Raw genomic sequence first — 27,412 nt, forward strand, 5'->3', positions numbered from 1 at the left:
TTTGGCACTAGAAAGGGCTGGTTGATGAAGTCTCTTACAGCTATTATCATGAAGTAGTCAACTGCACTCAAGGTGACAAAACATCCCATGAGGCTTCTAGAGAAGGTATGAAGAAGCAAGTATTGAAGCTCATTATAAAGCACTACCTGGGCCAGAGTCTAAATCCATCACACCCTTCCTTCTACTCAAATCCACCAGCTTCTGCTTTTTCCCCTAAAAGGGCAGTGAAGTTACATGATAAACCACAGACTAAGGTCCATATTTCAAGAAACAGTCTCCCAAGACAATAGAGATATAACTAAAATGCAGCTTTCCAAGGATAGGTGCATGTTTTACAAGTGATTTCTCCTATTTACGTATGACTAAGGATCTTATGTCAGGACAGGAGTTTCTAGATTCAGTCATGAAAATGCCCCTTCAATTTTTAAAATCTGTGAATATGGGCCCAAGACAGTAGGAGAGGTTCTGCCAATCTTCCCAAATTGTGTGTCACTACCTTCTGGTCCTCCTAATCCTGGGAAACTACACTGAACTTTGCTCAAAAGATCCCTCTAAAAACCACCCAGCATGGACTTCCTATGATTCAGTCTTTTGGTTTAATTTAAGCACATAATGAAACGTTTGATAGGAATTACAGGAGACAGTTAATTAGAAACAATTATTCATCGGACTCCCTGTATTCCTACGAAGAGTGGGAAAAGAGGAAAAAATCTCGCAAAGTGTAGAAAAGTGGCAGAGGCATCTGGCAAACGAGCTCGCTCTCTGTTCTCAGGTCTTTGCATGAACTCTTAATAAGGGCTGTTGTCAGAGCACTCACATGGGGTGGCAAGCACTTCCTCATCTCGTAATTATATAACAGAACGCAAGACGTTTCCCATTAGCAAGTGAGCGGTCACTTTTGGCTTGTGATGAAAGCTTCCCGGAGATGGCCAGATTTACTCCGTTGTTTGTTTAAGCTCAAAAGTCCTGCTCAAGTGGGCTTGGGGGGAAGTGGTCGTCTCCAAAGTCCCCGTTTTGATTCAGGGTTTTGCGTGTGGCAAGTTAAAATTCTCTGGAGCCTGCCTGCTTTGATTCTGCATACCCACACACACACACGAGACGTGGGTACAAATTGTATGTATACCTAAAAGGAGCGAGCTAAATATTAAAACGTGCAGACTGTGGTCATATTTCCAAAAGAAGAGGTCTGCTTAAATTACAGCTTCCCTCAGACATTGACCTACATCTAGCCCCCAGGAGATGTTGACTTTTTCAACGCTTAAATTGGTAAGACTTTCATTTTGTAGACAGAAAAGCCAATACAAAACTGTTTCAGCATAGAAAGAATAGACATTCACGCTGGTAGTCAATTAAATTTGGGTCCTTGAATACATTTCTCATTAACTACCATTAGCAATTGTTTTGTTTTTGCCCTGTTAATTTTACATACCCCACTGATGCACAAAACTGTGTTTCCCCCAAATGATCTAGACCTAACACATCCCTAATGATTCAGGCCTTCCTTTCTTTGCCAATTTGGTGATGTAAACAATAGAGAAATGCAATTAGGCAACTTCTGAGAGTTCCTAGATGCCTCTGTCCTCCCTTATTTTGTAGGCCACCCCCTGCCACCCCTCCCCCACAAAAACCCCTAAGCACACTTAGTCCTGGAGTGGTCTGCTTTTTCTAGACTCCTCACGGAACACTCATGCTGAGCAAACGAAGAGTGTTCCAGAAATGGGGAATCAAATTGTGAGGCAGGGAATGTTATTTTCTCTCTTTCCTTTCTTTTTCTTTTTTGACTGAAGTATAGTTGATTTACAGTGTTGTTACAGGGAATATTATTTTCTGTCAAACGTCTAAACACATAATTATTTGAGACTCCAAAACCTGATTTACTTTATAGAGTTTTGGAAGCAGGTCCTTGAGATTCCATGGATGTCTATTAGGCTTTTCTTAGCAAACCCACAATTCTAGCTAAGAAAGTAGCTAAGAAAGAATATGCTAGCCCCTCCACCTTCCATGAGTTGAGAATCCAACTACAGTTTTTTGCATTCTGAAGGGGTTCACTGGCAAAACACCAAGTGAAACAAGCAAGGTTTTAGGGCTAACTGGGCAAAGAATGATAATGCCTTGGTCTGTATGGGCTGGACCAAAACTGACAGAGGTCATCAGGTTGACACTGAGGAAAATAGGGGTTGACACCAGTGGTGGAGGAGCTGCTGCATTTTTTTTCTTACTGGGTGATCATTGACATTACTGAGTCAATTCTGGACCACGGAATACATAATTACAAGTAAGACTTTTCTTATGACCATTCTATTTTCATAAGTTGTTTTTTTTCTGTTAATCTGGCCCTGATCTTCAGACTTAATCCTCAGGTCCAATGGCTTTATAATTTGTAAGAAGCAGAAGGAAAATAGTGTGCAACAACTAGGAAATTATTTCAAGCTTTTTTGAAAGAAGACGTAATTTTAAGTGAATTTCTCACTTTACTCCGTTGCTCAGTGGGTATTATAGGAAAGGGGAAGCACGGCAGTTACCATTCACAGAAGGGGAAATTGAAGCCCAGATTAAATAACTGGCCAAGGTCACACAGAAGTCAGGGACTGGGCCAAGAATAGAACCCATTTCCTTGATTCCCAGGTCTCTATCCCCGAGACTGTGGAAGAGAGATCCTGCAGGTCTGTATATAGAGAGGATAAGTAATCACCAAATAGATCTGACTTTACATAATTAAACATAAATTCTAAACACAAATGCTATGTATCTTTGTTTTGCACATGGTTGGTGCCCAGTCAATATCTGTGTGATAATAGATGGTTGACAGTATATTTAGACTGAATACTGACCATGTGCGAAATGCATTGTAAGATGTGGGCAATGTCAACACGGGAGAAGTAGCAGAGATTTCTCTCTACATATTTTTATTGGTCATCACAGATAGTGGATGAAGGAAATGAGACTTTCACAAAGAATCTAATATACCTAACATTTTTTCCATTAAAGAACGATGATATAGGGACTTCCCTGGTGGCACAGTGGTTAAGAATCTGCCTGCCAATGCAGGGGACACGGGTTCGAGCCCTGGTCCAGGAAGATCCCACATGCTGTGGAGCAACTAAGCCCGTGCACCACAACTACTGAGCCTGCGCTCTAGAGCCCGCGAGCCACAACTACTGAAGCCCACGTCCCTAGAGCCCGTGCTCCGCAACAAGAGAAGCCACCGCAATGAGAGGCCCGCACACAGCAACGAAGAGTAGCCCCCACTCGCCGCAACTAGAGAAAAGCCCGCACGCAGCAACGAAGACCCAACACAGCCAAAAATAAATAAATAAATTTATATTAAAAAAAAAAAGAATGATGATATATGCAACTCTATCAGTGTTATTTATGACCTGGAAATGATAATTTGTGATGGTTAGATGGGGAGAGGGAAATAAAATAGCCTGTGATCTAAAGAATGTCTGTTCTAAAACCCAAACTGCCATCATTAAAGGCTGCCGGCCTTAAACCTCCTTATAGAAAAGAACCAGACTGCTCTTTCCCCATTCCTCCTGGGCTCCGCAAATCCATCCCTTCCATTCCCTAAAGAGGGGCCCCTTCCGAAGAGTCTAATATTGTTCCTTATTCCTTTACAGACCATCCTCCGTTGAGTGGGCAACCTTATCCGAATAATATTTCCTGTGAGACTGGACCAGCACTGTGGCAAAGCTTAACAAGGACCATGAGATCAAGACCAGCTCACTGCATGGGCGGTTAGTAGTCCTACTTAGTTCTTCAAAATCCAGCGGGGGAGGTGAAGTTCTAGAAGTCTAGCGTGGGCTCTCCGAGCAGGGGTCAGCTCTCTCACATCCTGCTCTGCCCCATCCCAGCCTCGGCCAACCCACAGGTCAGAACCACTTCCTCCTATGACAGGAAACAAATGAATGGGGCTGGCCACCCAACTGGGGAGTCACTTTATTCTCCCTTTATACACTTGAGCTTATTCTCACTTTTGCCTAGCTCATCTACATGGCCGTTTTCTTTTTTCTTCTTCTGAAAAATCATAAATTCTATTTTCCTCAATTCTATAACCCAGACCTACTAGAGATTTCTATTTCTAAAGCACGGCAAAATTACATTTTACTTTCCACAGTTTGTGTTCACTTCTCAGAAATATTAGGTAAACATTCTCACTGTTGTGAAACTAGGTCTACAGTAGGCACAAAATTCTTTTCAAGTTCCTTAAAAGTTTCAGAGCCTTATTGAGAGACATTTACCCTAATGCTAGTAATAATTACAACCTTGCATTAGGTCCGTGGCACTCTACCTTTCCCAAATACATTGCCTCGCTGGATCCTCAGATTCTCTCTATGAAGTATATGGAATTACCTCTATTTCATATGAACAGAAGCTGTAAGCTACACACATGTGAAAGGTACTGTAAGTTCACCACCCTTCTGTGTGCTCCCTGGGTTTATGTTCAGGCTGACATGGGGCAAGTTTAGGACAATCTATTTAAGGAGTCCCTGCCAGCTGCTAAGCGTGAGAAAAATCCCTCATTCGGTGTTAATAACTTATTTTAGTGTTTTTAAAAATTCAAAAGAAATAGTCTACTTCTACTACTTTACCACCCATATCTGCAGAAAAGTAAAAGCGGGGAAAGATTCTGCTGTATTTCCCCTCAGCTCATTACGTACATGAGTTTAAAAGTAACCACCCCTCCCCCACCCTTAGTCTTAATGTTTTATGAGAACAAATTCTAGGTGAATCAGAAACCACAATGTTTGAAAATGTGGTAAGCTGCTGAATTCTTTTTAAAAAAGGAGGAAATTTCTGTTAAATTTATTTATGGCTCTTAATACCCACAAAGATGAACTAGTTGAGTAGTTGTTCTGATCGTTTTAAAGAAATATATTTATTGGACTCTGGAAAACTATACAATTTAAGTCTGAACTTCTTTACTTTAGACCCATTAACCAGTGGGCCATATTAAACCAATTAATAATTTTGAGCTACTGAAAACATATACCTTCTAACCTCAAAACTAATGCTTTGGTTGTGGTCCTTATATAGATATATCCCCTAACTATAGCCTCAAATTTAAATACCAAGAATTATTCTACCTATTCAAGAGTAATGTGTATATATTAATCACCTAATCTCTTTGGACAATGATGCATAGATACCACTCTGCAAATGTGTACTATGTAACCCAGAATAAGTAAGATTTTAAAAATTCATGGAATAGAACATCCCTTATTCAAATGTCACTAAAATTCCTGTCTGCAACTGAAATTAAGTATATAAAATAGATTTATATAAAGACATATTTGAAAAATTTTAGTAGTAAAAGAGGGCTTCATTTACCTGTCAGTTTGAGCTTTTATCTCTCTGCAGGGTAAAATCGCATTCTCCTATTTGCTTTCTAGTGCACAAAGGTCCCATATAGCTTTCTGAAAATATTTCTACGTTAAATGTACTGATTTAACCACCAAGCATCAAATCTGGACCTGACACAGGTTAAGCTACTCAGTCTACTGACTTTAAAAATGAGAGCTTCTTAGGGATATGCACATTTCCTGCAGATAATTTCAAGCAACAATTTGAATCATCACTGAAAGAGTTAAAGCTTTCATTTCTGATCTGTCTTGTGATTGGTTAAAAAAGAAAGAAAAAGAAAGAATGCCTTTAACATTAAGAGAATAAGTCAAATGGCCAACAAATATTTACTGAAGAGGTAAGGTACTGCTCTGAATTTTGAGAGAATTCCAAGAGGAATACGATATCTTTCCACGCCTCGGCAAGCTTACTCTGTAACATTGGAGAACGATCCCATACACCACAAAGAAATCAGAAGGAGAGAGGTAACGTTTACAAGGTTTCGCTCCAGCTGACCTCATTCCCCAAACCATATTTTATTAGCATTATTCAAATCTAACTTTATAATATTATGTTCTATCACTCATAATTGTTATTTTCTCATAGTTACTAGCTCTAATCCTAAACAGAACTGAAATTTTAGATTTGCTATTGTCAAAACAAAAATTAAGAATATCTTAAAAAGGCTGTTATTCCATAAAAATTCAACTCTATACCTTTATCCAAACCTAACAGCTTAAGTTAGTTATTTTAAATTTATTTGCAAGTTAGGTTAGCACAAATACTTAAAGGGACAAGTCCATAAATATGGATGTCCATCTCCAAATCAGCAAAATAGATAATATAAAATCTCAGTAGATCTCACTTTCTTTGGGGTTGAATGATCACAGTGGTAAAGAGAACATATGCGTGTTCTTAGCAAATGATTCACTCAGATGAGAAATCAGATGTGTGGAAACAGCTACTTCTCAGGAATTCCATAACTTACCAGTAACTTTCACGATCAGAATGATATGCCTTAAAATACTAAAACACAAGATGAAGACAAGTTGAAATTGCAGGAAGAATCTAGAAAACCAAATAGCCTCTTCTGTTTATGCCAGAATTACGTCGTATTTCTTTTTTATCAAGCTAATTTTTTTAAAAAAACTGCAATTCTCCCAACCACTCTGCCAGTGGAATTAAAAGCAATAAAGAAAATATTTGGCCTAATGATAATTCTTGAGCAGTCTCAATACTATCTTACTTGATAGTAAGATAGATTGATAGTTGCACCTATCAGTTCTATTCCTGTCCTTCAAATTTGCTCCCGTGAACTATCATCAGTATCAATCCTCTAGACTAAACAGTAATGGAAAACAACAAACAGGGCTCGGTCATCAACAGGAAGCAAGGAAACACTGCACAGTTAACCAAGGGCAGGGCTGAATTCATTCAGCAGATACACCCTGAGCATCTGTGTGTGCCAGACACGGTGCCAGCCCCTAAAGACAGAGAGGTGCTGAATCAGCTCATAGCTTAGAGAAAAGACAAGTGTGTGCACACCTTGTGATGTGACAGTGGTGTCAGCAAAGTGCTGTTCATGCTGAGGAGGGAGAAGGGGGTCTGAATGAGAAAGTCTGGAGGGTGGGGAAGGTGACAGCATCGTTGAGCCTGGAAAGATATAGGAGGACCTCTTAGGAAGCAGAAAATGCATGGAAGCACGTTTCCGACAGATGAAGGAGCATGCTCAGAGCCTAGGGAAGGTAATGATCTTCAGCGGTGGGAAGATCTGATGTCATACTCGGTGCTTACAGAGTGGGAAATGGGGAGACCCGTGTAACTGATGCAGTGCTGGAGCCGAAGTCTGGGTGCTCTCGGTTGGAAAGCAAGTGATGCGAGTTCCAACCTGAGTTCCAAAGAATGGCTCACAGGGTGACCTTCATTCTGTCCCTGTGCTCCTAGCCTTAAACTGTAAGCTAGAGAGAAAAATTATGAAACGGTTAGACATGGGTAAGGAAGAACAGTAGATATATTGCCTACCTTTTCCCAAGGCAGGGAAAGCCTTTGCCCCCAGTGGACCGCACGTGCCATCTGCCAGCTCCCATAAGACCCTTGAGTCCAGGTGTCAAAAAGTATTCGAAAGTTACTCAAGAAACGAACTGTCCCTACCTTGCTTTGGAATGATTATGGTTACAGGGATGCCAGAACCACGTGATGGTAGGTTGAGGGATACCGTAAATGGTGCAAGTCAGGATTTGTCTGCTGCCCAGTGGGTAGAGAGTTGGGTCTGGAAACGATGATACAGCCTTTTCATAAATCTGGGGTTTCACTGAAAGGAGAAAACAGGACAGAGGTCAAGAGCTGTTCTCATGACTCCCTCCTGGACCACAGCGAAGGACCACATTCTCGCTGGTTTTGCTGTCAGGGAAGCACACATGGACAGAACCCTCGGATTTGTCATTATAATGCCAACTGAAAAGAGTATGTACATTCCGACCACAATGATTAAAAAAAAAATCATATTGCTTATGGAAGAAAACAAGCAACCATGAAATAGTTGGGATGGGGAATAAGTGGTTTTTAAAACAATTTTTAAAAAATTTTGCTTTCTTTGTTATACTGACTTTTGACACACATTTTCACGAATTTCACCCCCACCAGAACCAAAAGAAAGTCTGAACAGTGAACTTACCATTGACAATTAGAGTGGCAGTGAGGTTTCTGAACACATTTGACTGCTTTAGGCCCAGCAAGATTGTGTAATCCCCTGCATCTTCGGCAGTAACATCTTTGATGATTAACGAATAGCCACGAACCAAATAGCGGGCAGATTTCTCAGTGGCTGGTAACCCATCTTTTAACCTGTGGTTAAGGGCACAATCAGTAAGTCATTTCACATTGCCTCTCCAATATCAACCTTAACGTTGCCATTTAAGGATGTGAGATCCAGTTTAGACATCTTGAGCCTTGGATCCTCAATATTCATTTAAAACATTAAGACACACATTTTAGTAAAGCCCAGTGGGATTTTTAGACTGGGAAACACTTCATGTTGATTGGCAAAGAGGAAAGAAGTAAGCTGAAAGAAAGACAAGGGACGGTTTAATGTACCCACACGGACGCTGGTCACCACTGTGACTTAAGTATAACCCAGAAGCACAGGCTGATTCCATCTGACATGTGTTTCAGAGCTCTCCATGAGGCTCCATCAGCAATACAAGGGTCATTGTGAGTCAGATCCACTAGATCACTTCTCCAGATAAAAATAAAAATAGATTTTCCTATTGTGGCCTCATGTGGAGTTCTTATTAGTTATATAAATGGTCACACCAGTTGCCCTTTTCATAAGCTAGAGTGAAACCAAGATTATCAAGGTTCTTTCCCCTGGGGAAGAAAAGTGAAGGCAAAGAACTCACAAACAAAAGGTATAAACTTAAAAAGAATTTTTTTAAACTGCAGAGACAGACTTAATGCCTAGATACCACGCATTTGCATACAGAACCGAGAGTCAGGCTCTAAGTCTTGCCCTGGCTCTGCCACTGTGTGCCTTGAACTTATCCATTTCAGCCTCAGTTTCTCCGAGTTTCTCAAAGATCTCTTTTACTGTAAAATTCTATGATTTCATTAAATGACAGTTTTTTCAATGGGCATTTTCCATCTGTTAGTAGGAATTCACTGTGTTCTGCATAAAGCTGGAATATTAGGAATGGCATTGGTTCATAGTCATGCATGTATTATATAGTTATGCAAACAAATTCCCATTACTAGTGGGTCTCAGTTCCAAAGCAGGTAAAATGCCTATGCTCTATTTTGTGATTACAAATCCCATTTTAGTATCCTTGAAATTATTTCCTCTAAACAAGTCAGTATTTTCAAAAATGGGTTGATATTTTTGGTTGGTTTTAGGTCCTTGCTACTTAGCTACTGAAGAAATTAGCAGTGTTGAACAGCTGGGGATACTCTCAGATACTGAAAGAGGGAATGTACTTTCCAGAGCGATTCAATTCCTATTCAGGAATAATGTACATTCATAATATCTAAAAAGTTTAATAGTAAATTTCCTATGAAACAAACAAAAAATCTCCTTTCTACTGCGACGGCATGAAGGGGCATAGCACAAAGTCTCATTTTCTCTTTAATTCCCTATTAACGATTTGAGGAAACTGAAAACAAATGCTACAGCCATATGATACTGCAAGCAAAACAAGCTACGGCTGAGATTCTGCATCGTATGGCTTGTTTTCCTAATCAGTTTTGTACTATACTCTTTGTTTAGAATGTGGTGGCTTGAGCCAAAGATCCTGGCGTTTCAAAATGATTTAACAAAATGATTGCAGATTATCAACAGATTACATTGTTTTACAGCAGGTATTGGGCTCGCATTAAAAAAGACCGCTTAAAGAGTTTCTGAATTTGCAGACTTCGAGCCAAAAAACCCTTAATTAGTTCAAGTAGGGCCATGAGTGCATCCCTGCCACTGAATAAGTCTTGTCTCTATTAATGTTTGTTTAATTTTAAAACAAGACTGGAACTTTCAGCCCAGCTGTATCTCAAAGAATTATTTTCCGATAAGAAGCAAATTATTATCCTCATCACAAGGGCCCACTTCTTCAGGGTTAATAGAGCATGTTACACACTAGAGATGCTTCCTAATCGTTGCTCAACATTATTCCATTCAGAGGACGTTGACATCATAGGAAGGTTTAGAGAGGCACAAATTTAGTCGCAGAGAGTGAACGACTAAACTGAAATGAGCGCTCAGAAAATGAATCCCTTGCTCCATGCTGTTATTTACATTATTTTCCTTCCCCTCCAGCCCTTCCCACCCACTCCCCTCCCAGCCCAGTTCTTAGTTCTTCACTGCTGTCTGGGAAGCTTATCTTGATTTTTTTCCTTTTCAGGAATTCAAGTCACTGGGCTCCTGCATCTTCCTACTGACAAAGCATATCTTAAGCTGCTAAGAACATAACTGTGATCCTACCATACAACTTCTGGCGAGGGAAACGCCTTCACTTTCACAGAGAGCCGATAAGACCGCGTGCCAGCTACAGTCTCAAACACCTGCTGCTGTCGAGGTTTCACTGTGATGAACGCTTTATCTTCGAAAGGAGAAGTGATAAATCCATTAGAAAAGACTACATTTATGTAAACGAAAGAAAACGCCAACTCGCTGCCTCATTCGAGGAGGGTGCAACCAATGAATAAGTAGAGCTGCATTATGATCAAGGCCATCGGTGAGCCCAGATACTGATCAGTGAATAAAATCACTTAAAAGTACTCTAACTGGTTTAATACTTGCAAAATCAAATGGTCCCAGGGATATAAAAACCCAGTGGCAGGGCAACAGAAGTAAAACACCTTAAACACCTATATTGAAACAAAAAGTATAAAGATACTTCTAAAAATCTACCCGGCCAATGTGAATACCATGGGAGAAGGCTGTTCCACGCCCTTCTAAAATAACTAATTTGATATAAGACATCAACTGGAGAAAGTCAAAAGAATATCAAAGGCCGTTGATAGAACGGTCCCCTAGTTTCTGCTCCTTACAAGTTTTTCTTTTCAGTGGTAGAAATAAATAAGGTTTATTAAAGATTCTAAAGAGATTGAAGTATTTTCTTTACAGAATTTGCCTACTGGAACTAAGCAAAACTATTAGGATTTCATGAGCAGAAAACCAGAGATAAAAGAGCATCAATTCTAAATAATTTATCACAGCATATTTTTCTCTAAATCAGTAGTGCCTGAGAAATTTCTCCCAGAAAATGAAGGTAAAACGGACTGTATTTTTGTTTTGTTTATACGCAACACTAAAGAATTTCATATAGATTCTAATATCTGACTTATGAGCCACAGTACATTTGTAAGGAAAAGATTCTCTAGCCAGTGGAAAAGTATTACATTTAAAGAACACTTAATGTGATTTGCTCTTTGGCAGGGGGCGGAGGGGGACAAAGTTGTATTTGTTCATGACAGTGTACCTCTTGGCCAAAAGGAAATTTACTTTTTTTTTTTTTTTTTTATAGAACCCTCCAATTTCTGCAATGATTAGAAAGCAGAGCATGGGTTGCTTACCATATATATGCACTGAGGTGTTAACAGATTTCAATGACGGGCCGCTTTTCACATGACAAATGTAAAGTCCTTTGTCTTTGTTCTGCACTTTGTCAATAAAAAGAATGCTGTAGAATACATTGTTACGGGAATTGCGACGGTCAATTCGTTGCCTTATAGAGGCTCTCTTATTTACCTAGAAAGAAAACGTGTAACAAATGTAGAAGGAGTCATTGACTGCGCTTAGAGTTACAGCATTTCTCAGATGATTCCTAAGATTAATATTTTACACTAAGAGGCAAACCCATCCAGAGCGAGATGCTCAGAACCGACATCTCTGTCTCGATGTGTTTCCAACACGTGCCGTGGCAGCACTGACTCAGCACTTCCTTTTCCTCAAATCGACTTTCACACACAATATCTCAACAGTTGCTCACAAGCCAGGGAGACTGGCAGGGTTACTGCCCTTATTGTAGATGAAGAAACTGAAGCATCGGAAACACTGGCCAGTGTAGCCTGGGAACTTGGGTCTTCTGAGTACAAATCTAACGCTTCCCTCTAGCACCTACGTCTCTAACCAGTAACCCGTTCTCTAGGCAGTGGTATCACACACAGACTCGGGCCATGATTAGTATCTGGATTAATCACAGGCTTTCTCTTAATAAATCACCACGTGAGTTTTCTTTTGCTTCCTTTTAGAAATGAAGGGAAAGATTACGAATCCTGGCTACACCTATTAAGGCGTAATGATCCTAGTTTCATTATTTCCCTATTTGAGCAAGGCTTGCCAATATCTGCTAAATACCACTAAATGGGTCTGGGGGCCTGCAAAGCCATCAACAAGTTTAGCCAGCAGTCTGGGGGGCGGGGTGGGGTGCTGTCCCATGTTTGCAGGCCTCAGGCTCAGCGGTATAAACTGGCCACAATGACCCACTCCTGGCTTTGCGAAGATGAGGTCACAGTGCCTTTTCCTTTCATTGTTCCTTCCTTTCTTTTCTTTCTTTTTTTTTTTTTAAGCGTTGCATTTTATAACACATAATATGTTATTTCCTCCTCTCAGTCCGTCCCTTTGAGGAGGCATGGAAAAAGACTTTGGAAGCGGGCCAAACTAATCTCTGGGTCTTGAACTTAGCTCTCCTGTGTGCCATGCTGGATAAATTCTACCCACCTGTCTTTTTACTGCCCTGTTGGAACAGACACATGTTACACCATTTTCTCCATTCTCGGCAGTGACCACAGAGCAGACGTCGATCATTGCAATCAAAAATCAGAGACTCCGTGCCCTACATGAAAGACTGAGGGACCTTCGGCAGCTCTGTTCATGTCGGTATTACTTCTCCCTTCTCCCTTTGAGAAGGCTTTCCTTTCTCGAGTTCGAGTAACATTGGTATGGTTTCTGCCTTGGTACCCTAAGACTGCCCCTGGGTTTCAGAGCAAGGTCATCACAGCACCGTCCAGCAGCCACAGGCGGCTATTTAAATTAACTGAAACAAAATTTAAAATTCGGCTCCTTAGTCCCGCAAGCCACGTTCCACGTGCTATTAGGCATAGGTGGCTAGTGGTTAGCGTTTCCGACCACTTGCATCACAGCAAGTTCCACTGGACAGCACCATTTTCGAAGGTTACGGGCATTCAGCAGATGTATTACCATACTCTCACTTAAAGCAGCAACACTGACAGGGTACACGTTTCTTCCCTCTTGCCATGTATTAAGAGTAGATGATTTCCATCAAAACCCAGAATATATTACTACAAGTCGCAGCATTTTAATTTCAATGAAACAATACCATTTTCTAGAAAATACCTTATGACTGATGAGTCAATGTGTCCCTACAGGGCACTTGTGGTACCGTTTTGTTGCTAAGTTATTCTGTTTTCATAGCAAGAAATGTATATAGTGTACAGTACAGAGAATATAGCCCAATATTTTCTAATACCTGTAAATAGAGTATAATCTAGAAAAATTTTGAATCACTATGTTGTACACCTGAAACTAGGATAACATTGTAAATCAACTATACCTCAATTAAAAAAAAAAAAAAAAAAGCTCAGGACTGATGCATTAATCTTAATTATACATACATAATTTAATCATAAGCTAACTTCGTGATTGGGCCATCTGAATGACGTAACAAGTTATTTACCTGGGATATGCCACATGAATCATACAGACATACAAGAAATGGGGCTGGAACCACTGTCAGATGTTTCTTAACAGTTTATCAGAGATTCCCTGCCTATACGTTTTTAAAACAATGACTATTTGCAAGGATGTTTAATTTGAATGGGAACCCAACTCAGCCTTCATTCTTCTCATTTTTCTCAAGGACAGAATTGCTCCTTTGTCACTTAACAAGTGGAATATTGGATGGCTGGGTTGTATTATCTTTTCCAAACATGCTCCAATCAGGTGCCTGCCTGTCTGCCAGTCTCTTAAATTAATGCGCTGACGACAACTTTTTGTTGTTGTTTTTACAAAAGATAGTCCCTGCCTGGCATGTAGTGATAAATTTCTCTCTCATCTCTAAATCCTAGAGAATCATTTCCAAGGATGAAACAATCCCCTTTTCCACCCAGAATCATGCAATAGAAATACCAGCCTATACACTTCAAAACAAAACCTCCAGACATCAAAAGACCGTATCTCTGCATATCACACTCATGAAATGTCAGGCAAGGGAAGCACCCAAACCAAACCCAAAGCTTCTTTATTGACTTGAACTGCCAGAGGAGTCAGAATGTTCTGCTTTTTCCCACTTCAAAAACTCAGTTTAGCATTTCACTTGCTAAAACTAAATACTGTCCTATAGAAGAAATAGAAAAGTAGGTCACTCACTTCCCCAGGGTAACTCCAGGTCATCTGAACTCTTGTGTTCAAGGGAGTGGTGGCCGTGCAGTTGAGGGTGAGAGCGTGACCTCTAAGTAACCTGACTGGACTTGGCGTGCTTATTTGGACGTCTGTGATTGTGTTGGCTGCAAGCATAAGAAGTCACATTTTTTAAAAAAACCAACGTTTCATTAAGCAGATAAACCCTTGAGCATTCTGGCTTATGCTCATGCTCTCGGAACATCACTTACTTTGTCGAAGTGTGAGATAGTTTGTCTTGTACTCATGTCCGTTGACTGTTGTTTCACAGGTCAGAAGCCCTATTTCTCTGTATGTTGCATTTGATATTATAAAGCCCTTCCGACTGTCCCACGTTATTCTTTTTCCATCAGGGATCAGGGTATCAAATGGAAACTGGAAAAAGAAGAAACATACTTTCACAAAATCGTATTAGTGCTGTGGTTAAGAGTTTCCCTCATAGCTTGTGAAAATGTAATTTTTACCGCAAATGAGAACAGTGCAGGCAAAAACTCCAGGTTGTCATAATTGGTTCTTTAGTTTTCTTTGCATGTAGCAAACGATACATGAACTATGACAAATTATAGTAAGCAGAGTAATTTGTTATTAGTCTTAGCAACGAGCTGCACCCACCTAGGGTAGACCTAGTGGTCATGTCAGAATTCTAGCGGGAGCCCGTATCTCTTTGGCCTCTGGGAATCTCTGTAATAAACTGGCCTGATACTCAATAGAAAAATTAATTAGGATTTTTTTCCATTAGGGCTGCCAGGTTATTCTCTTGGTCTCATCATCGGGAGCTTTTAACAAGCCATACCTTGTCCTCTCATTTCGCATGATTTGTTAGAGGTGGCTGTCTTAAAAGGACTGTACATAATTCCTGGTCCCCCAAGATTCATAGCATTAACTTGGCACTCACTGGGGTTATCCCTCTGGGGAAGACTGAGGGTACTGACTCTGCACCTGGAAGGGAAGCTCCCAGAAGCACAGGCTCCTGACGGTGAAGAGAGCTGAAAACGGATGTGAGGCCAGAGACAGTTATGAATGAAGTGCTCGCAAATTCCTAGAAGTATTCCCAAACACAGTGAGGCCCAACAGAAGTAAAGAGCCCACGATTTGATTCTCTGCTTATGCCCTCTCCTATATATCAAGGACTTAATTTACACCTTCTACCTTGGGATTAGACTTTGTAAAGGGCTACTGTCTCATAGAGCAGCCCAGCCAAATTCCCCTGATGCCAGATTGGCAGCCAGCTCCAGAGGCAGTGGTCTGACAACTGCTTTTATCCCCAGTTGGAAAAGGGGGGAAAAAAATCAGATCACCTTCTCACGACAGATTATAAAGATTCATAGCATTAACTGCCATAAAGAAGTTTCAGATCTTTTCTATCTTCTTTAAAAAAGCACACACCTTACATCACTCTATCCACAATATCCTTTATATATATTGCTTGTGGAAGGAGCAAATCTGACTGGGATTTGTGATCTGATGGCAGAGATTTCTATTCCAAAAGCACTAGTTGCCTCTCCCAGTGAATATGTCTGCACTGGTGTATGTTACCAGAGCGCTATGTGGGTTTGACATGAATTGCGTCCTGCTTATGAGAACTGAAAGCAATTAAAGGATGCATTTCATGTGTTAGTAAATTAGAATGCTACCTGTAAACTTAGGAATGCCCTGCATTCCATGGGGGGTGGGGGGAAAAAAGAACCTTCTAACTTGGTGCAAACTATTAAAGGAAAAACTCAGAAAAATATAAGTCAGGGATTGAAATCTGTGATGCTTTGAAAACAAGCACGTGCTGAACCTACAAGAAAGGGTGGCTGATGGGCTTGGTCTGCACATCTTAAAAATACATTAAATTTTCCTCTGCAGTGTTTCTCTTATTCTCTCCGTTACTGCCACTAATTGTAGTTCATTGACAAAGTCACTTTATTTCTAGCTGACAAGAGCTGAAATAGCAAAAGACCACAAAGCTCATCAGCTGTGGCAGTGTGTGTGTCATAAAGGGGCAGGCAGATGGGCGGTCTGGAGACACTGCTGAACAGGGAGGCCTGTCTCTAGCTGACCGGGGCTCTGCTGAAGCACGCATGGGAAGAGGCGGGAGCAGCAAGCTCGAAGAGAAAGGACAGTAAGAGAAAAGGAAGGGAACGATCTTCTGTTAAGTTCATGTCAGCATATATATGTCATAGGTTAGAATATTTTCAAAATATATGTGATAAACCAAAATCCTGGGTAGAATGTTATGCTTCTCTCCCTCTTTTTTTTTTTGTATTATAGATCTGGCTGGGAAAACACAGAAAATAAGCTTTCCCTCCCAAAATGTTTGCAGGTGGGAATTCGGGAAAGTTCCTCAAACAGACAAGCGATCTGCATTAGGGCGAAAAGGCAAGGGGAGTGCATGAAAAGAGAAGTTTCATATCCTCATGGTTTGTTCCATATTAGTCACAGACCAATTATCATCTCGGACTCAGAGGAGTAATGCCAGGCTATGGAAGGCATCACGATAATAAATCGATTATTGGGCATTAAACTGCTGGATACGTAACGTGAATAGCTAATCCTTGAACAGGCCTTGCCTGGGCCACGCATGATCCTAAGGGCCTTCCAAGCACCTCATGTAGCCTTCCTAACAGTCAGGCGAGGTGGGTGGTCCTGTAACCTCTCCCATCTCTCCAGTGACGACACTGATGTGGAGGGAGGTCTGATAACTTGCCCATTTTCCAGAGGGTTAAGTGGTGGTAGTGGCGGCGGGGAAGAATCCAGGTGGTGTGCCCCCAGCCTCTGCTCTGAACCACTCTGCCCTCCTCCTATGCAAACTAAACCATTAGCAAAGGATGGCAGGAACACGGAGGAAGAAGACAGGACACGGGCTCCATTGCCCAGTGTGGCCTGTGGCCTGGACGTCCCTAACTCCCTGGGAACCTCAGTTTTTTCTTCCACCAAGTGAGTTTGACTCCGCTGGCGTTTCCAGCTCCAACATACTACAATTGTATATTTCCTGGCGATGATACCCAGTTGTAATGGAAGCCGAGACCTGTCACTGATGGACTATATTGAAGATTTAAATCAACAACTTGGGGGAGTGAATGCAAGGGAAGAAGACAGGGAGATACCTCATCACATTTCAGGATTCAGGGTCAACAGGTGATACTGAAAATCACTCTGAACTCATTCAACTTGATGACCATCACCACCAAACACTTGCCGAGTCCCTACCTGCATCCTGCATCCCTACCTACCATCCCTACGTGATGGGCAGTGCTCGGTGCTGCCTTGGGACAGCCTGCACTTTTCCTCTGAAAGCTCTAAGCTCTCAGGAGCCACTAGAGTTTTCCACGTGGGTAGTTTTTATCCAACGCTCAGACTCAGCACAGGCCTAAAGTTACTGCAGCTGGCATGTCACATTTTAGCGGTTTTGTCTTTATTAGATTTTACTCTGAATCTTTTTCCTTCTCTACATGCACAATTTACAACATAACATGAAGAAAAATCTCATTTATAGCTTTTTTTTTCCCCTAAGAGGTTAAATTTGGATGCCCATCGGAAGATAAGCCTTTTGTTACAAGGAACATCCCAACTCAAACCAAAGCAAGAGCTCTTAAATGCCTGGCGAGTCAGGTACCCTGCCTGACAGTTCTTCCTTCTGCAAAACTCTGCATTATTGGGGCTTCCCTGGTGGCGCAGTGGTTGAGAGTCTGCCTGCCAATGCAGGGGACGCGGGTTCGAGCCCTGGTCCGGGAAGATCCCACAGGCCGCGGAGCGGCTGAGCCCATGAGCCACAACTACTGAGCCTGCGCGTCTGGAGCCTGTGCTCCGCAACAAGAGAGGCCGCGACAGTGAGAGGCCTGCGCACCGTGATGAAGAGTGGCCCCCACTTGCCGCAACTGGAGAAAGCCCGCACACAGAAACGAAGACCCAACACAGCCATAAATAAATAAATAAATAAATAAATAAAAACAAACAAACAAAAAATCCTTCCTTGGCAAAATAAAAACTTGGTAGCCCTAAGCCAATCCCAATTAAAAAAAAAAATCTGCATTATTAATTAGTATACACAATAGAATTGGTTTTTCTGACATTTACAGACATTCGAATTTGTGGCAATACATAAAAATTTTCATGATTGCAGTTCTTTCATTATTCACATAGATTTATGCTCAAGACATTATCCTTTTAGTCCATTTAAGTACACGCAGGGGTGTAATGTCTAACACTTACATAGTAAAAAGCTGTTACAGAAAAGTCAGCCAAGAAAGCCCAAATGTCTCTAAGAAAACTATTCCAGAGAGAGAAAACAACTCAAAATTCAGTATGCTCACTTGCAGTAAAAATCTTGTGAGAGTAGCACTGCTCAGTTTTACCTTTTTTAAAGTAACATTGATGTTGGGTGATGTAACCCGGCAGGGGATAACGACCTCCTTTCCTTCGGTCATATTTACAATTTCCGGGATTTCACTGTGCATCTCTAAGAAAGGTCTACCTGTATCTGAACAAGAAGAAAATGAAAACACATAAACATAAATGATTGTATTATGAACATGCAGACACTGCAGCTGGCGAGGCAACATGGGCACCACCAGTTACATCATTCTCCTTTCATGTAACCCATAAATCCACATTCTTCTCTCGGAATCTGGCGCTCTGGGTTTCTGTTTCTCTAAGAAAACCGAATTCCTTATTCAGGTCTTAGCCTTCCGTCAGAGAGCCCTGATGCCCTACTTTGCAATTGTGACCTGGGGGGTGGGGGGAACAGTAAAGGTGAATATTCTGCATAAACTTCTTTCCACAGCTATGCTAAGTGCCTCAGGAAGCGCCCTCCAGAGCCTTTGTAAGAAGTCAGAGGGTGTGGGTACAAGGGTCCACACTGTCTTTGGAGCACAGATGAGAGCGGATAGCAGCAAGCCGAGGTGTCAAGTTGGAGAGAGGATTAGCATTTGAATGACAGAAGCATGCCTTCACCGTTTTCTAGAGCTTAATGGCAGACTAATAAGATGAGAAGGTCTGAGCTCGGGGGACGGGGCGGGCTAAAGGCAGGAGAAGCAGTGTGAATACCCCATTTATTTCACGTGCATGTGACATCCGTTTGTTTAGCCTGCACTGCACATCTACTAACAGCAAAGCATGCAGAAGCGACACAAAGAGGTCTGGAAAGGGCTTTACCTAATCACCGAGAGACCACCCTTAAAAGTATGGCATTGCCAACTACAAATTGGCACTTGCCATCTAACTTTACAAGGATTAAATCATGAGCCGCTGCAGCTGCTGAACTTCAACACCACCTGAAAGGAGTTCAGGGTGGAGATCAGGAATGAGGCGCTTTGTGCTCTGGGAAAAACTGGCAGAACAGGTCTTCAGATAGTTAGGTATTTTCTGAGCCCAATTTTTGCATCTCCTTGTATCTAGAGGAGCACTAAAATTCTTCATGGTGACGTCTGCTCCTCGTGACTAGAGACAGCCTTCTGCAAAAAATACGTGCTTGATTGCATGCACTCCCTCTTCACACCAAAATCACACATATACTGACCTTCCCCCCTATCTCTTTGGAGCTGTTTCTCAGAGCTATCTGAAATGCTGACTCCGGGCTATAGTCCTCATTTTTGCCCCAGATGAAACTTAATTCACAGCTCTCACGTTGCGCATTTTTTTTCAGTCGACAGAATTTTGCCAATCTCAGGGGGTCAGAAGGACTCAGACCACCCGAGCGGCTTCCCTGCAATACCTCTAGGGACCGGAATGAGCATCCTTTTAGAAACATTCTCGAAGTCCACTGTGCCCTTGCCCTGGGTACGCCACTGACAACCATCTCTTCAGGAGATAGATACTGTGCTCTCAGCTTCTCCCCTTGGCTCCAGCCTTCTATGCCCAGATGGAAAGAAGTCCTGTGAGGACTCTCTGTCTGGACCCTCACCTGCTTGCTATGGTTTAAGAAGCTCATCCTGGATGCTGAAAGGAGAACGAAGTGGAGAAAAACAAGAGCATGAAGGAAGCCATGGCTGCCTGGACTAAGTGGGGGCTGCAGACATTGTTACGGATTGAACTTTGTCCCCGCCCCCAAAATGATATGTTCTATCCCCCCCCCTCAGTACTTCAGAATGTGACCTCATTTGGGTCAAATAGGGTCACTGCCAATAGAATTAACTTCAGTTAAGTAGGGTGGGCCCCTAATCCAACAGGCCTGGTGTCCATATAAGAAGATGGCCATGTGAGGACAGACATACGGGGAGAACGCCACGTGGGGACAAAGCAGAAGTGGAGCGATGCAGCTGCAGGTCAAGGATCGCCGGCTGCCAAGGATCGCCACCCCCAGAAGGTAAGGAGAGCCAAAGGAGGATCCCCTACAGGCTTCAGAGGGAGCATGGCCCTGCTGCCATCTTGAGTTTCTAGAATGTGAGACAATAAAGATCTGTAGTTTTAAACCCCCCTCCCCCCTCCAAAAAAAAGTGACAACGCTGTAGCCTGCTGAAGGTGAGAGAGTGTGACATACACTAGAGGGGGCCCTAGAGACCGATCGCCACAGCCTATCTTGGATGCCCTGAGACACAGATCCCTACTGGTCCTCTGGGAAGCCTCACTGGGCCAGCCCTTCCTGCTTCTACCCTCTCTGCCCCAGCCCATCTCAGCGGCTTTGCCAACATCCCCAGGACTCTCCTGTTATAGCACTTATAACACTTCTTCTCTGGCTACACATGGGGTGATGAATTCCTAGGAGAGGAAACAGACCATATTCTTCTCTGCCTCGTGTGTATTAAGTGAATGAACGAACACATGAATGAATTGCTCTCCAACCCTGTCATTTTACAGATGAGAAAACAGAGACATAAACAGGTATAGTGCCTTGTCTCGCTGTGAACAGAGCCAGGCCCAGAGGCCAGTTTCTCCTGAGCTCCAGCCCAGGGCTCCTTCCCTGCCCCCATCCCCTCATCACTGGGCCCGCCTCCCCCCATCATAGGAAGGGCCTTCATGGCAATTGTTTTTCAGAGACAGGATGATTGTCTCAGTTCCCATGTGCTATGTCACACTACCCAGTGTTGGAGGAATTCTGAGAGGTCGCAGAGTCGGGGTGGATGGGTGGCGGGGAGGCAACAGATCTTGGTTAAGAGCACACACTTGAGGAGAATTCCCTGGCGGTCCAGTGGTTAGGACTCTGCGCTTTCACTGCTGCTGAGGGCGCGGGTTCAATCCCTGGTCCGGGAAAGCCGCAAGGTGTGGCCAAAAAAAAAAAAAAAAAAAAAAAGCACACACTTTATAGCCAGGGTTCAAATCCTGGCTCTCTCCCTTCCTAGCTGTGAGACTGTGGGCAGACCGTTTTACCCTCTGTGCCCCATTTGTAACATCTGCTTCAAAGGGTTACTATGAGGGTGACATGAATTCATACATGTAAAGTGCTTAGAATGGTACCTGGCAGATAGTACAATACTATGTATGTATTAGCCGTTAATTTTCTTCTTCTTATGAGAGATTTGAACTTAAGGAGAGAGGGCGGTTAGGATATATGAAAATCCTAAATCATACTCATGATCTAAACTATAAAAAGTACAAATCTATATTCATATAATGGCATAGAAAAAAGGCAAAATGATTACACTAAAATGTTAGCAATGATTATCTTTGAGTGTTATGGGTCGTTATTATTTTCTTATTTACCTTCTGTATTTGTCAGATTTTCTAGAATGATCATGTATTATTTTATAATAAGATGTTAAATTATTGCATTTAAGTCTCAAATTCTAAAGCACCATCCAGTTCTACTTGAGGAAAACTATACATTTTGTATTTGATTTACTTCGGTTTTGTCCGGTATACTAGACGGAGACATTAACTACCACATTTGTAGTTACATGTCTATTAGGAAGGCTCAGTGGGTGTAGTATCTGGAGAGAGGAAAAGTTAATTATACAGAGACAAAGATTCACTTATCAGCACGAAATTCCTCCCCTGAATAAAATTGCTGAGCTAGACATCCAGGCAGGGACTATTGGGATTTGATCATTCCTTTCCTTCCTCCTGTGAGTCTATATTTTTGTCTCCTTTGTGAGTCCCAAGGTAAACACAAACACCAGGAAATGGTTTAATTCACGTAACCAAACGGTAAATCCTTCACATTTAATTTACTGTCTCCTTAAGCAACCATTTTCAACAAAGGACACTGGCATAAAAAGTTCCTGCAGGAAACAGTAGACCTCAGTGCAATCATTTTTAGGCCTATGAATGCCAATCCCAAATGAAAATAGAAGCGGCTAATGCAACGTGCCTTTGAATTTTGTCTTTCCCTTGCTCACTTTGGATCCCTCAAACACTTGAATTTTATGATAGCTATTGGCCTTTAAAAGCCAATACCAATTTTAGCACTGGGCCCACTGTTCAGAAATATCAGAACTTCAATGACTTGTGTCCATCCCAGCACAGTTCAAAACACATCATTTGTAGCACAGTTAATCATGGCATTTTAAATCCGCTATGTTTGCAAATGAGCTTATGCCTGTAGATACACACCCACACACCCACACACAGAATATTCTCCAGGCTTATTAATAGTATATTTCCTCTGCAATTTGTTTCAAGGAAGGGCTAAGAATGAACTTGCCTGACATATAATAATACAAACATTTTTTGTTTTGTAGGACCACAGATACAGAAGAGGTCAAGGTTCCATTAATATCACCAGTAAAACCACTTACTACTCCCAAAGGACGCATTTGTCTTTGTCACAAAATTAAAAATGACTTCCAAACCCAGCCAGCGCTGCAGAGTGGTTTCCTGAGACCAAATTGGCTGGCTGTTGAAAGAGTGAGGAAGAGCTGCTCCAGAGATTGCCGGTGTACCCGCGGTGCAGACACACTGTCACCAGGGACTCATGCCAACACCAGCAACGGGGGAGGTCATGCCACCCTCCCCTCTCTGAACTCTTAGAACTCAAAGCAGTGACAGGAAACTGGCACAGAATATGAGGTTTTCTCATCCAGTGGGAGTAGCTGGGCTGTCATCCTTCAGGACAACAAGCGGGCTAGGACACAGGGAAAGATCAAACAGGGATAGTTGTTCAGAATGGTATTACGTGTTTTTTCCTTTTAAAATCCGTAATCACTCTGGCACATCAGGGCACGCAGACATAGAGGCCCCAGCATGGCAATCCTCATGCCACTCCATTTCCCAATGGCATCGCCTGGGAGTTCTTCTACTGGGTTTGGAGCAAGTGAATGACCCAAGGATGTTAGGGAGCTTTTCAGACTTGAAGAGGAGTTCGAGAGTAAACATCTTGTTTCCTAGCACTTGTTCATTCCCATGATTTTCATAAACTTTTTCTTGATTTCCTTTCCCTTTAATTTCATTTTCCTTACCTATAAGTCCTGGTCAGGAGGACTCCTAGTTATTTTCAAGGAGGATGTGATTTTAATTTATTGAGGACGAAGTGAAGAAGATAAGAAACTAATTAACCAACCCCATGAAAAGGATTCTACCTAGACATGAGAGTTTTCACATCGCGCAAGTCTTTGTGTTGTGGACCATAGTGCTCAAGGAGAGTTTGTTGACTGGTGAAATAGTTCATTTGAAATATGAGCAAAAAAAAAAGAAAGAAAGGAGGCAATTTCTTCTTGACTTTCATTGCCCATCAAAGCTTTTGAGAATTCAAAAAAGAGCTTTGGAGCAACCACAAGAAAGCTGAAATAGCTATACTAATATTAGATAAAATAAACTTTAAAACAAAATATGTTAGTAGAGATAAAGAGGGCATTTTGTAATAATGATAGGGTCAATCCAGCAGGAAGATATAATAATTATAAATATATATGCAACTAACAACAGAGCACCAAAATACATGAAGGAAAAACTGACAGAATTGAAGAAAAATAGAAAATTCAACAATAACAGATGAAGATTTCAATATCTTACTTTCAATAATGGACAGAACAACTAGACAGATGATTGAAAAGGAAATAGAGGACTTGAACAACACATAACCAACTAGACCTAACAGATATAAACAGAACACTCCACCCATCACAGCAGGATATACATTCTTCTCAAGTGCACACGGAACATTCCCCAGGATAAGCTACATACTAGGTCATAAAACAAACTTCAATAAATTTAAAAGGATATAAATAACACAAAGTATGTTCTCTAACTACAGTGGAACGAAATTAGAAACCAATAAGTGAAAGAAACTTGAGAAATTCACAAATATTTGGAAATTAAATAACACACTCCTAAGTATCTAATGAATCAAAAAAGAAATCAAAAGGAAAATTAGAAAATACTTTGAGAATGAAAATAAAGACACAACATACCAAAACTTATGGGATGGAGCTAAAACAATGTTTACAGGGAAATTTACAGTGGTATGCCTATGTTGAAAAAGGAGAGAGATTTCAGGTCAATAACCTATCTTCTACGTTAGAAGTCTAGGTAAGGAACAGCAACCTAAATCTAAAGAAAAGAGAAGGGAGGAAATAATAATAAAGATTAGAGTGGAAATTAGCAAACCAGAGAACAGAAAAACAATAGAAAAAATTCCATGAAACCAAAAGCTAGTTTTTTGAAAAGATGAACACAATTGACAAACCTTTTGCCAGACAAGCCAAGAGAAAAGGGGAAAAGACAAACTAATAAAATCAGAAAAGAAACTGTAGATATTACTACCAACATTACTAAAATAAAAAAAGCATCATAAAGGAATAGTATAATTGTATGCCAATAAATTAGATACCAGATGAAATGGACAAGTTCCTAGAAAGACAAAAACTACTGAAACCAGCTCAGCAAGAAACAACCTGAATATACCTATAAATAAAAAGATTAAATTAGTAATCAAAACACTGTCTACAAAGAAAAACCCAGGCTCAGATGGCAAGTGAATTCTATCAGACGTTTAAAGAACTAATACCAATTCTTCACAAACTTTTCTTAAAAACAGAACAGAAGGGAAAACTTCCCAATTCATTTTATGAGGCCGGTATTATCCTGATACCAAAACCAAAGACATCACAAGGAAACTACAGGTCAGTATCTTTTATGAATGTGGATGCAAAAAACTCAACAAATTCCTAACAAACTCATTATATATAAAAGAATTATGTACCATGACCAAGTGGGATTTGTTCCAGGAATGCAACGTTGGTTTAACCTCCAAAAATCAGTCAGTGTCATTAATATACCATATCAATACAATATAAAACAAAACCCACATGATCATTTCACAAGGTGCAGAAAAAGCATTTGACAAAATCCAAACCCCTTTCATGATAAACACAGTCAACAAACTAGGAATAGAAGGGAACTTCCTCAATCTGATAAAGGGCATACACCAAAAAAACCTAACAGCTAACATCATACTTAATGGTTAAATACTGGATGTTTTCCCCCTAGGATTAGGTACAAGACAAGGTTGTCCACTCTCACCACTTCTATTCAACATTGCGCTAGGGGTTCAATGGCTATAATGGCTATTATGAAAAATGCTGCAATAAACATTCCAGCCAGTGCAATTAGGCAAGAAAAAGAAATAAAGGGCACCCAGATTTGAAAGGAATAAATTTTCTCTATTTTCAAATGACATGATCTTGTATATAGAAAATCCAAAGGAATCTACTAAAAAACTATCAATTGGAACTAGTAAATGAGTTCAGCATGATTTCAGGATTCAAGATCAATATACAAAAAAGAATTATGTACCTCTATGTACTTGCAATGAACAATCTGAAAATAAAATTTAAAAAATTCATTTAAAATAGCGTCAAAAAGAATAAAACACTTAGGAATATACTTAACAAAAGAAGTGTGAAACTTATACTTTGAAAACTTCAAAATGTTGTGGGAAGAAATTAAGGATCTAAAAAATTGGAAAAATCTCCAATGTTCATGAATTGGAAGACTTAATATTGTTAAGATGGCAGTGCTCCTCAAATTGATCTGTAGATTCCACACAATCACTATCAGAATGCCAGCTGACTTCTTTGTAGAAATTGACAAGCTGATTCTAAAATTCAGAATTGAAAGGGATCCAGAAGTGCCAAAACAATCTTGAAAAAGAACAAAGTCGGAGGACTTGCTCTTCTCAATTTCAAGAGTTACTACTAAAACTATAAACAACGATTAAGACAGGATGGTACTGGCATAAGGACAGACATATAGATCAACGGGGTAGACTAAGAGTCCAGAAATAAGCCCACGAGTCCATGGTCAGTTGATTTTCGACAAGGCTGCCAAGACCATTCAATGGGGAAAGATCTGTCTTTTCAACAAATGGCGCTGAGGCAACTCCACGTGCAAAAAAATAGAACCGGATTTTTACGTCACACCATATATAAATATGAACTCAAAATGTATCAAAGGATTAAGTTTAAGAGGTAAAACTGTAAAACTCTTAAAAGAAAGCACAGAGGTAAATCTTCATGATCTCAGATTTGGCACTGGATTCTTATATATGATACAAGCAACAAAAGAAAAAAAATAGATCAATTGGACTTCATCAAAATTTAAAACTTTTGTGCTTCAAAGAATACTATCAAGAAAGTGAAAAGAGAATGCACAGAATGCGAGAAAATATTTGAAAAGTATATATCTGATAAGAGATTTGTATCTAGAATATATATTTATATATCTAGAATATATTAACATCTAGACATAGATATATGTATCTTAATACATATGTCTAAATTGTATGTCTAGAGTATAAAATATATATTTAGAATATATAACTATATAAAATATATTAATATATATTAACAACAAAAAGTTGAAGAACTCTTACAACTCAGTAACAAAGACAAATAACCCAATTAAAAAAATGAAAAAGGGATCTGAATAGACATTTCTTCAGAGAAGATGTACAAATAATCAATGAGCACATGAAAAGATGTTCAGCATCCCAAGCCATCAGGGAAATGCACATCGAATCCACAGTGAGATACTGCCTCATATGCACTAGGATGGCTACAACAGAAAGAAATGATAACAATTATTGGTGAGAATTTAGAGAAACGGGAACCCTCATAAGCTGCTGGTGGGAACGTAAAATGGTGCAGCCACTTTGGAAAACAGTCTGGCACTTCTTCAAATGGTTAAGCATACAGTTACCATATGACCTGGCATTTCCTCCCCTACGTATCTACCCTAGAGAATAAAAACTTGTATACACACAAAAACTTGTATAACGAATGTTTATCGCAACATTATTCATAATAGCCA

At 40.7% G+C, this 27,412-nt stretch overlaps 1 protein-coding gene across 3 annotated transcripts in view; it reads right to left on the reverse strand.

The window, feature by feature from the left end:
- The window catches only part of FLT1 (fms related receptor tyrosine kinase 1), a 171,396-nt gene that overhangs the window by 101,866 nt on the left and 42,118 nt on the right, over positions 1-27,412 (reverse strand). For all 3 annotated transcript variants that reach the window (XM_059903324.1, XM_059903323.1, XM_059903325.1), the window contains 7 exons: positions 18,586-18,710; positions 14,458-14,620; positions 14,216-14,352; positions 11,401-11,575; positions 10,307-10,424; positions 8,018-8,187; positions 7,495-7,654 (listed from right to left, as the gene is read on the reverse strand). In XM_059903324.1, the coding sequence (XP_059759307.1) occupies positions 7,495-7,654; positions 8,018-8,187; positions 10,307-10,424; positions 11,401-11,575; positions 14,216-14,352; positions 14,458-14,620; positions 18,586-18,710 (1,048 nt within the window). The remainder of the gene's footprint in view (positions 1-7,494; positions 7,655-8,017; positions 8,188-10,306; positions 10,425-11,400; positions 11,576-14,215; positions 14,353-14,457; positions 14,621-18,585; positions 18,711-27,412) is intronic.

The sequence above is a fragment of the Balaenoptera ricei genome, chromosome 18 (genome assembly GCF_028023285.1).
Source record: "Balaenoptera ricei isolate mBalRic1 chromosome 18, mBalRic1.hap2, whole genome shotgun sequence".
Lineage (NCBI taxonomy): Eukaryota > Metazoa > Chordata > Mammalia > Artiodactyla > Balaenopteridae > Balaenoptera > Balaenoptera ricei.